The sequence below is a fragment of the Pimephales promelas genome, chromosome 23 (genome assembly GCF_988280905.1).
Source record: "Pimephales promelas chromosome 23, fPimPro1.hap1.1, whole genome shotgun sequence".
Classification (NCBI taxonomy): Eukaryota; Metazoa; Chordata; class Actinopteri; order Cypriniformes; family Leuciscidae; genus Pimephales; species Pimephales promelas.
The window spans coordinates 357,436-370,094 of NC_142791.1; the positions used below are offsets into that span (position 1 = coordinate 357,436).

General features: G+C 38.7%; 1 protein-coding gene across 1 annotated transcript in view; it reads right to left on the reverse strand.

The window, feature by feature from the left end:
* Positions 1–10,870, reverse strand: part of kirrel3a (kirre like nephrin family adhesion molecule 3a) — a 152,828-nt gene extending 141,958 nt beyond the window's left edge. Inside the window, exon 1 of the mRNA XM_089126089.1 lies at positions 10,696–10,870. Coding sequence (XP_088982215.1) covers positions 10,696–10,864 — 169 coding nt within the window. The 5' untranslated portion in view covers positions 10,865–10,870. The remainder of the gene's footprint in view (positions 1–10,695) is intronic.
* Between the last annotated feature and the right edge of the window lie 1,789 nt (positions 10,871–12,659).

The window sequence follows — 12,659 nt, forward strand, 5'->3', positions numbered from 1 at the left end:
AACTTGTCTCAAACATATGTAAAATCATATACATTATAGGCCTACATTTAAATCTGTAGTAAACATGAAAATGACACAATAAATCAATGGTCAATGAGGGTTTTTAGTGTTTTAGTAACCATATAGCAACCCTAAAACAGCCAACTACATCATATATATAACTAGAAGTCTAATGCAGGCTACAAATACGAACCTTTTCGGGGTAAATAAAGAACAGAGCTGTAGTAGTGCACCGCCACAGTTAGAAGCGAACAGTATATTTGTTTCTGAGACTAAAGTTGTTGTTTTTTTTTTTCATGTATAAAGTTGCAGACTGAATGCCCTTCACTATAGAGACAGAAACACTTTTGGACACGTCTATGAAAGACAACACAACAGGCAAATGAATTCATCTTTGCGATTTCTCCCCAGGGGTTGCAGGTGGCGGAGGGAAAGAGATTCTTGCGTTTCTGATTTGTCATGTGATTAAACTCGTATGTCATCGGGACACGGCAGCAGTGTTGGGTTGGCAGATCTGCCTTTGAAACTCCAGGCTGAAGGGTTTTAAATGAGATTTCTCTCCATATTTGTGTTGCTTTGAGTGATTTGTCTATTATGAACAGAGAGGAAATGTAGTGTCCACTGGGCTGGAAAACTCCAGACTGCAGATGTCTCAATCTAGAAGTGATTACATGTCTTTTAAAAAATGAATGCATGAATCATCAGGATAAGACCCAAGGAAGATGGAGATCATTGTTTAATGAGTAACTCAGACCACAACAGGTGAGAGAGACGGCGCGAGATGCATACGACTCCTCTATGTTTTTATCTGCTCTTCATCGCACTAGCATATACTGTACGCGGCATTCATTAAGATTAATGTCTAATAACATTTGCATGTAACAAATGGTGTTTGTTTTAACCCAATTTTGGGTAAAATATAGACAAACCCAGCCATTGGGTAACATTTTTAAATTACATTTTTAACCCAATGGCTGGGTTTGTCCATATTTTACCCAAAATTGGGTTAAAACAACCCAGCATTCTTTATTGTATATATGAAGAGTTCAGATGCAAAAGCCTCTAAGTGCCATTTGAAATTTTCTTCTTTAATGATGATTTTTATCAAACTTGTATATTTAAGTTCAGTAATTTCACTTAAATAACAATTAATAGGTAATTATCATTGCCATTTAAGTGAAATTACTGAACTTACAAGCTTGATAAAAATTATCATTCTAGAAGAAAATTTCAAATGGCACTTAGAGGCTTTTGCATCTAAACTCTTCATATATATATATATATATATATATATATTCAGCCCGGTCTCATCCCAAGGCGTCATCTAACTGACCCTTTTGACAATGCATCAACATCCAACGCACATGGCACCATTTAGCGTCAAATGAGACGCAGATATATATGGGCAGAAGGCGCCTGCTAGTGGTCTAACCCTAACCCTACACCAGACCTAAACCTACCCATGACTGAAGCGTGTAATATTGATGCTAAAGGGTGCCATGGGCGTCGGATGTTGACGCATTGTCAAAAATGTGAGTTAGATAATGCCCTAGGATATATATATATATATATATATATATATATATATATTGCAGGTTCACTGACATTAATGTTAATTGGCAATGTTTTATACGATAAGATCAATTCTGTGTGATCACGGTAATGTCATGAGATGCCAGCCGTTCTCTAGTAGATTTCAGTGCTCACCCAAGACTTCCTCCGTCTTTGAAGACGATGCAAACTTAAATAAACCTAAAAGCTCCAATTAGAGCCAAAAAGGGGTTTTACAGTTTGATGCAACATTTTAAGATCTACAAAAAGAACATTTCAAATTATCTACTATGGTTTTAAAGAACACAAAAACTAGCCTAATATATAATCTGCATGAAGCTGTTCAGTTTTTTCTTTTTTTTTCCCCCTTTAAAATTTTGAATTAGTTCAAAATGAGTAAAATTGCACTTGTGGTTAGCATTACTTGACTTTACTGCTTTTTTTCTTCAACATAAATGGCACATCATATTTCAAACATGAATTTGAAACCATAGCTTTAAGTCACTAACAAGTTAACCAACATGACATCATGACTTTTGCGTAAACATATCGATAAACACTTTCGAGTCAAGTGGCGTGTTATCTCTGCGCATTTTGAGCTATCCGCGTGTATCCGCGTATGTCTACGCCATTAACGTCCACGTCATTTCACGTGTCTGTATACGCCGTCAAATGTCCAAGTGAAACGAAGCAAAATGTACATCTACATCTGGGGAGCGATCTCTTTCTTTCCTAGGATGGTGAGGGAACACTCATAAATGCCATTAACCCCAGTGACGGGTAGGTTTAGGGATGGGGTTGAGGTAAGTCATATATTTATATATACAGTAATAACGTTAAGCCAACGGCGTTCATAAACACGCTGAAAAGCGATTATGCGTCTTGATAGCACGCCAAAAATGGAAATACGAATTGGCATGTCATTCACATGCTACTTCATGAGATCAGTCTGAGTTAACCTACAAATAGCCTACAAACTGGCACGAAGGACATTAAACACCAGAAAAAAGGCGAAAAGTGTTTTTAAGCCACAAAGAACAATGGAAGAGTCTTTATTTTTAAAGAATATTGCATTTGCCTATTTAAAACATTTCCTGTAGCTCATATCAATGCCAGATTCATGGTTTCAATAACACCTGATCAAATGCATAACATGAATGAAATTTAAGTCTGCCAAATGCATAAATGTAAATATAAAACCACTTCAAATCAGGCATGTTTACTAGGCTACAGAAATATACTGGTCTAACAAGACAATTGTGAATTTTCAAATTTTTTTGTTGTTGTTGCGAGGATGATTCGGGAATATCGGAATAATTCAGAAGGCGTTTCGTCCATTGCTTACGGTTTGCAAATCTGCTGACCGCTTGTACTTAAGCTAGAATTATGGCCTTAAAGCTCTCGCTGGAGACTTTTCCACCAAATATAAAACCCTCTGAACCTACAAGCACACATCTCTCTCTCTCTCTCTCTCTCTCTCTCTCTCTCTCTCTCTCTCTCTCTCGTTCCAGCGTCTGCACAGCAGTGAAAATGATTGCTGAAAAATCCCATCCAAGAGGTGCAAACAGGGGATGTTAATAACCCTATTCAGATATCGAGTACGGATGCACTCGCCTTGGGCAATAAACGGCTCTGTCTGCTCCAATCCCATTCGCTTCCCGTGCAACATAAACATCAAGGAGAGCCCCAGGCGATTTCGTGGGGACTACGTGCCGTCGCCTTTTGAAAAGGAGGAGTAAAACAAAGGCAAACAAACAAGCCATTAAAAGGCACGGGGCGGCAGGGAGCAGCAGCGTCTGTGAGGTGTGAGGCCTCTCCAGCTTCATTACGGCGCCGCGGGACAGTCAGCCGATGATGCGTTCAGGGTCTCGTTAGTGGGCAGACGGGGCACGGAACGGGCGGGCATCAGAGACTCGCAGGCTCATTACCACGTGCGTTCGCGGCCGTCTCCTCGCATCAGTGCTGGCCATCTGATCATCTGAAAATGATTCAATCTGTATGTGCTGCTACCTGCGGGCCAGATCCAGCCCAGGCATATTGATTGATTCAGAGCAGAGCAACAGCACGCTGACCGGACGCTTGCGGTTAGTGCTTTCCTGTCAGAGACGTGCGTCAGGAACCCAGAAAAATAAATAAATGATTAAACGCCTCTCCATTTCATAATGAGACGCTGACTAGAGGAATCAGGTTCTGTCGGCCGAGCCGAGCCCGGAGACGGGTGCGCGGAGCTGGAGGTCACCGATGATGCTTTGAATGATTTGCTCGATGGTGCGCTGGGGATTTTAGCCCACTTTTAATAAGGTTTCACACGTCTAGCAACACTAAATCGTTTCAGGGGCTCATCAAGTCACAACAGGGGCAATGGCACTTCATTTGCTATAACCACTCTATGTAAGTTTGCCAGAACGGGTCGCGACTTGTGCTTCTAGTTCAAATGAGACATTAGAAAACGTGCTTTACGTCAAGCGTTACGATAGTCTTATCATTTAGTTTTTCTTTGTTTCTGATGTCGCAATCATACTTTCATGACATCATGCTACATATTCTACCTTGTCCATGAACATCGTTCATAACAAAGCCAGTGCTGATAGCAGCGTTAACAGCGGTGATGGACAACGGTGCTTCCAATCCGTAGGGCGACAATCATGAGAGACAAGCACACACGTGTTCATTGGCAATTTGTTCTGGCAAGTTCTTAAAGGGATAGTTCACTTTGAAAGAAATTTTTTATATGTTTTATCTTCCCTCAAGGGCATCCGAGATGTAGGTGTCTTTGTTTCCGCAGTATTTTCAATTTTGACATTTTTTGGTCAAACCGTTGTTGTCTATCAGTCATACACTGGAGGCTAAGGGGGTCCACCAAAGAGCAGCACAGAGAAGTCCAAATTAAACATGATTTAATGACTCGTAAATGTAAGTACACATTGAAGACACGAAACGAGCGGTTTGTGTGAGAAAATGAACAGTATTTATAGCGTTTTTACCCCCATGACAAAATGATCTGACGGCACGGGCGCTTCGGTCTGGAAGTGATCGCTTGCGCGCCGACGTCACTCTTTGTTTATACAGAGATTTCGGAAGTTTTACCTTTCACTAAACATATTTATATATACGGGAAACCGCAATGGAAGACGATTTCGGTATATCTAAATATGTTTAGTAAAAGGTAAAACTTCCGAAATCTCCGCGTAAATATTGAGTGACGTCACACGCAAGCGATCACTTCCGGCGTAACATTGAACTGATTCAGTTCGGTTCAGTTGGACATTGAACAACTGATTCAGATCACTGTGATTACACGAGGTAAAACAATATAAATACTGTTCGTTTTCTCACACAAACCACTCGTTTCGTGTCTTAGGCCGTCAATGTGTACTTACATTTACGAGTCATTAAATCATGTTTAATTTGGACTTCTCTGTGCTGCTCTTTGGTGGACCCCCTTAGCCTCCAGTGTATGACTGATAGACAACAACGGTTTGACTGAAAAATGTCAAAATTGAAAATACTGTGGAAACAAAGACACCTACATCTTGGATGCCTTTGAGGTAAGATAAAACATACCAAAAATTTATTTCAAAGTGAACTATCCCTTTAATCGGTAAAAGTGCTTGCACTACCAACCCAGGGTGTGTTCATGATTGTGATATTACAAGTTATACTACGGGGCCGTTGAATGCTTGATTCTGATTGGCTGACGAACGTTCAAAACTGTGCAATATTTCATTAAACACAAAAATACATTCCAGGCAGGTCTTGACCGATTACTACGGAAGCCCTTAACCGCAACATAAAAGAAAAAGAAACTGAATAAACTGCACTGTGCCACAAAAAAAAAAACAACAACAACTTTTCAAGAAAGATCCAATAAATATCCCGTTTCAACATATTATATGTACATTATGGAAGCTAAATGAGCTGCGTATGACCTATTGTTTAATCTAATTCATAAAATTCTAAAAATACATTTAATCTCTTCTGTTAATGAGGTGTCGCCTTAGTGATGCAAGAATTACTCTAATTACTGTTTTTGTTCACTCGCACAATCACATATAGCCAAATGGACTGTACTTACAACACCTCAGAGTTTCGCTTCGTACGGCTTCCATTTCCCAGATGCACCTCTCGCACTAACAAGCCTGGCTTTTAGCAAAAGGTTATTGATTTTAAAACCCCAAAATTAGATTTAGGCATTCTCTATGCGGGGAGACAACAGGCCTGTATATTACATTTAAATGTGTGCGTATGTACAGCAGCGAGCTCAGGGAGGTTTTATATAATATCTAGACTCTTTCAGCGCTCTAATTAGCGTCTCTCTCTCATCTAATGACACACGCTTCTGATGGAGGAAGCCACTCTGGGGCTTCTTTTGTCCTCAGGGATGTTATGATCTACTAATTAACTAATGGCCTTAAATTCTGCATCATTCGTCATCAGCAAATCGCTAACAGTTACTGAAAGGCTTTTAAAAGGTGCTTCAGTAAGAAATGGAATAGAGGTGTTTGTAATGGCTTCATTGGAATAGATTTTACACACCTGCCCGAGGACGTTTCTGAAAGAAGAGAGCCGACTTCTAATGGGGATTATTCTCTGTGCTGCTGTCTGAAGTATTTATGAGAAACCTAGTGGGCCAAATATGGTTAAAAGGTGAAGTAAGCTATTTTTTTCTACGCTTCTATCACAGCATAATAAGCAGAGATAATTGTGAGGAAGACATTAGCATACTGATTCCCTCAGAAACGCTTTGTAAATGCGGTAACGTTTGCTCAACTAATGGTGTGGCTTTGGTTTTTCGACCAATGGCAGAAGGGAATAGGGTTAGTGATTATTTGTCACATGATCTCAAAATGGGGGCATTCATAAGGCTCCATTTAAAATTAACCAGGTGCATATTATGATCTGAGTTATAAACATGTTTTCAAACTTACCCTTGGAGTAAAACTTTATTTAATGAGGGGGGGGGGGTGCTAAGTAGGCTATTTAAATATTTAATTATTTTTCGTGTTCATCGTGGAGTTAAATCTCCATTGAAATGCTCCCACAAAGTTCTAAGTAAACTTGTATTGTGTTTTATTTATGAGTAGCCTTCTCGAATCAAAGATTCTCAAAGATGAGGGTGAATCTATATTTTATAATGAATGTTGCTCTAGGCTGTATTCCCGTCACAAACATTGATCACGTAATTATATGATTAGTTGAGTGTTCATTTTAATATTAACGCTAGCTACAAAAGGTGAAGAAACGTTTAGAAAAGCCAAGTTCAATCTACGACCCCAGAAGACAAAATGCCTAAATGAATAAACATGATTTTGCATGAAAATAAAAATCACAAAAGCATTCACCTCTGCAGATGAATAATCATCTAGAACATCATTAAAGGATGCAACAGTTTAAACTCTCATCAATGGAAATGATCATGAGGTCCCCCATTTTAACGTGCACTTTTAAAGGGGTCATATAATGGTACGTGCACTTTTATAAGTTGATTGATTGTGGTGTTTTGTTCTCGGGTGTAATAACGAATACAGTCATTTCGATGTTCCTCAATCCGAACCGCTGAAGACTCAGACAATATTCTCCACGATCAACGTCAATGCGTTCATGTTTGCGCGATTCATTTCTCACCAAACGAGGATCATTATTAAAGATGGTTTTGGTAAGAAGCCGCTCCTAAAAAAAGAATCGGTACCAACTCTGTGTCCCTGCTGCACCTCCAGAAGAAGTGAGTGTAAAGTTTTATTAACCTTCATATTAATCTTTGCAAATCACTTTAAAAAGTTGTTCATGACCATTATCTGCCAATGAACATATATATCAGTAAACACATCGCGTTCATAACATTATCTCACTACTCTACCCTCCCAGTGCATAAAGATAGATCAGTGACGTTACGTTAAACGTCCTGTTTGAGCCTTAATTGTCGAACGTCTTTGCGGCCGCCATCTTGTTCCGGTTCAAACTGATACGGTTGCACAGACGTGTCTCAGAGACTCCCGCTGCCATTCTCTATCCAATATATACACTCAACTGTTGTCAAGGCAACACTACACATGCATGTGTCAAAACTGCAGCACAGAGGGGCGGAGTCAGCGAAGCTCATTATCATTTAAAGACACACGCATTTAAACGGCGTGCTGAAAACAGAGCTGTTTCTGAGCAGGTAAAATTAGTGTTTTCCTACAATACTAAGGAGAATTTCTAATAATAGTATATTGAAGTTTTCATTTAGACCCTAAATATTCATATTCACATTAACTTGGCATTATATGACCCCTTTAAACCAAAATGTACCCTTCCACGAGGTGGACACAGCATGGTATCATTTCAGAATCATTTAATTGGAATATAAAAAGCCTGAAAAGCTTTTCTTTTAGATGTGCAAATCTATTAATTCCCGTTTTTAGCTTTTTTGATTGTAGACATATTTACACCGCGCTCTCATTTGAAACAAGTCGGTTTTAAAATGAAGTTATCAAATTTCAATAGAAAGAGTTCCTAAAGAAAATCTAACATTGGACTTTATCATGGTGTTTTTCTACCTTTTGGAAGCGGTTATTTTTAGCGTGTTGTTTGCAGAATGTGAGTCAGTGGGGAAGACGGCCTCAGGCAAGCATTTGGGCGATGGTGTCCCGGTGACAGACCCCGCTCTCCTGTGGAACGAAGCTTGTCAGAAGACATCAGTGTGATTCTCCTCAAGAGAACATACTGGGCCAATCTGCAGCGCAAGCTGGGGCGGACGGCTGCCCGTGTCATGAATAGCACGGCTTTAGAAGATGATTATTGCATTTATTAACAAGCAAATGCATTATCTGACGGCTTTAATCGAATACATGCCAAGGACGTTTCCACTAGATCGTCTTCAAATGTCGTCGCACGCCCACGCCGTAGCTCTATGAACTGCAATCTAATTTACATGTGAATTCCAGGACAGATTCTTTGTGTGTATAAGTGTGTGTGTCTGTATGTTCCAGCGGGTCTATAAATGTGGTCTGGACTGAATTGGCTAATTAGACACAGTGGAATATGAAGAGGGATGGTGATTTGAGCATGCAGCTGAAGTCTCCAGGGCAGCCGCTCTGTGTTTGTGTTGTTCCGGGGAGATAAATGCCTCCTCACTGCCCATGTGTACTGTTGTTCAAAACCCCTGATGAATGACGCTCCCTGTGCCATCTGAACATGTGCATTCATTCTAAACACAGCCGGAAAACAGATCCACAGACAGATTGTGCAAAAGCCACCATCACAGAGAACATGCTGATGAACATGCTCACGAGTAAACGAGCTTTGATACTAATGAAAAGCGGTTGAGTCAGCTAAAAAAAAAAAAACTAGCAGGCTACAAACTCTTTTTTCTTACAAAAAATATTTCATATTGATTTATTTAGTGGCCAGGCCATGTACTGTAAGTGGGATAATTGTACATGACGGTCGGTCATTATGACAAAATAAAACTCCTTCAGGGTGAAACAAAAGCACTTCACATTTGGGTCATGATGATCACTTAATGATCGACCTCAGTTTCCTTCAATTTCACAACATTTAATGGCAGCATCAAATTAAATTAATCATTAATGATGACATACTGCAATATACTGGATCTTGTACAGCTCTGCCCACCATTTATATATATATATTAGGGCTGTGCAAAAGTTAATTGCGATTAATCGCATCCAAAATAAAAGTCTGTGTTTACATAATATATTTGTGTGTACTGTATATAATTATGTTGTATATATAAATACCTATGCATGCATGTATATATTGAAGAATTATTTGCGCTTAAATTCTGTATATATTTATAAATACATAATCTATATTATATAAATATAAATATTTTATATATGAATAACACATTTTCTTAAATATATACATGCATGTGTGTGTGTTTATATAAACAAAATAATTATATACAGCACACACAAATATATTATGTAAACACAGACTTTTATTTTGGATGCGATTAATCGCAATTAATTTTTGCACAACCCTAATATATATATATATATATATATATAAATTAATCTTAATTTCATTATCATACAACTGTCCATACCAAAATATCCAGACAAACAGACAATAGATAGATAGCATCAGTTGAGACAGGTTTCTTAGACAGAAAACAATCTCTATTCTTATAATATTACTAAAATATAACGGTGTCCAAAACACAAATATATCAATCATACATTTCTGTAGCAAAACAACAACACATCTGTCCTCAACAAACTGCAGCGCGTTTTACGTTTCAAAAACTGATCATATGCAAGTAGAATCGGATATGAAACATGCAGCAATGTGAACGGGCAAAACTCGCAAAGTTACAATATGTAAGAATTTTGTAATAAAATATCCAAAAATCACTTGCACAGTGTGATATGTTTCTTGCAGTTGTGTACTTACAATATCTCAAAAGTCTCCAAAGATTTAAGTGTGGCCGTCCTGGGGAAAAAAATGTCGCCTATCAATGACGCAATATATCCGCGCTATCCGCGCGAAATCGGTTTCCGTTCATACTGCCACAGCATGACGTAACCATGGCGACAGACGTGGACAACTGCGTAGTGGCACTGGCACGCAGTTCTCGTTTCTGTCGAACATAGACCATGGCAAGCAGACTTTGGGACAAACAAGGAGAATTAAAATGAGGATCAATTTGTGGCGGTTTTGAGATGCCGAGAGCTAGCGTCCACGACTAGCTTGGACTCAAGAGCTTCACGAGTCACGACTTGACAGATTTATTAGACAGGAGAGCAAATCTACATAACAAATATAAAACGTTTGCTCAACATGATGAAATGTTAGAATATGGTCAGTATGTTATTCTAATGTTGATCTAGCGCACTGCTAGTTTTGTATAGCAAAAAAATAACACGTAGAATAACATTATAACTTTCTACACACATTAAAATGCCGTTAGTGTGATACCTAACGTAACGCCTTTGTTATTGTTGGAAACTGCGCCCTCTTGTGGCGAAAAAATGTTATTGTGTCTTTAAACGCATCTATACACACCACGCTATTAAACTCCGACAATAAAACACATAGCTACCAGAATTAAAACACTTGTTCTGCCAATCCTAATACAACATATCACATAAAGCCTGGTGTTAATTAACTCTCGTGTAGAACTGTGAGAATACATACCTGACCCAGGCGTCCGCCATATTGGAAAGTTCAAAAATCCATAATATGTCCCGAACACATGAGGGTGAATTGAGAGATGAGGTCTTGTCAGGACGATTTTCACAAGATAAGTGTCAGGCAGTTCTGAATACTGTCTGCATGATATAATGTAAAAGGCTCTTCCAAGCATTAGCTTCTGCAAAGTGGTGGGAATATAAAAGATAAAATCAAAATGTTGAAGGGCCATAACAAGTTAGCTATACAAAAATCTTTGTTATATTTGTTTATAGTAATATTTTCTTTAAAGCTACAATGTGTTACTCTTTTAGTTTATTCTTAGCTAAAAACACTTAGTTCTTTCAAAAATATATGTGCTCATTATTTACTTCGTTCAAGTAATAAAATATTCTCGTGAGTAGTGAGTGTATAATAGCCATTGAAAATACATACGGGTAAGGGGTTCTAATATCGGTCGCCAGTTGCCCTCCATCTTGAAAGTACATTAGCCAAAGAGGGACATACCCGTTAATTCAAGCTTTGCCTTTTGCGTTTACGTTTGAGTTAACACTCATGAACGAGGTCGAAACGGAACCCATGTTAATCTTGGACTACATTGGCCACCGTAGGAGTTAAAAAGAAATCGGAATTGAGAGGAACAGAAACTAATATTCCCTGGATGGTCATATACCTTTTCACCGCTAGATGGGGGTAAAAACCTATTCTATCTAATCTATATTAAAAAAAAAAATCTATTCCAAAAACAAAAACTAATTAACTTTACCATAAATTGAGCTTTTGCTGCAAAGAAATGTAAAATAGTCACTATAGTATAAAACCTGCCTTTGATATCCCACAATCCCAATTCTGTCACAGTTAAGCTACAAAAATAAAGATGGCGTCTGGACGGTGCGTTTGGTCAGTTTGTGTGTAAATGTGCATTTTTGATCAACGTTTTCCATGTCATTTCTAGCGAGAAATTACTATTGTACTAATAAATATTTGCTTTCATATTTGCTATTTTGCTGTGGATCAATAAACTCTTACGCCGCCTCAGAAGTCAGTTTGGTGAGGTTTCTTTGTGCACAAATGCTTTCCTTCGAAGCTTCTGAATGCAGCCGATGTGTCAACAATCATGTGTGGTGCTTCGCTGTAATAGGGAACAGATGTAGGTAATGCGACAGAAGGTGCGGTTAATGGCTCTTTTCCACCCTAGGACTCCACGCAATATCAAAAGTTCCTAAAGCATGGTGTAATCCATCTCTTCTTATCATAGTACCTCTTATTTTGTGTCAAGTTGACAATATATCTTTTTGGCCGTCTCTTTTTAAAATGTATTATGAGGGATGTCTGATGATACGACCATAGCAAATTGCTTTGAATCAAGCGTTCCCTCACAAAGACATTATCTTATTACAGTGTTAATTGCTTCATGTCACAGAATAGCTTTGACCTAGAACAGATAACAGATAAATAAATAATCCCAGCGGATAGTCTTTAGCGTGTACGGACACATTAAGCATGGTCTCTAGATCTATCCCTAAGCTTATCCGATTTCATATTCAATATTTACCCATATGCTAACAGCTCTGGTTACGCTCCTGACCCTGTTTGTGGTTAATGCATGACCTTAGCATGCTCCAGTTTGTCCAGTCATTAACCTTTCCCCGAGTATTGGATACAGTGGGAATCAGACCCGTAAAACAGGAGGTACAGATGGGTGTCCAGATGGAGGGCTGCACAGCAAACAATCAGCTTTCAGTTTTACACTGAAGATTAGCCACACATTTCAGCGGCGATTGTCCCTCAATATTTATCTGAAATTTTATTTTTATTGGAATCGCACGTGACGTGGCGGTGGCTCGTGAAAACGTCTCTTTAACCAATGATATTTCGATTTTAAAAACAGCATTTCTGAATCTCAGTGGCCCACATGGGGCCTTCAGTGAAACAGATGGACCTCTTTAACTGATGCTGAATTGACCAAT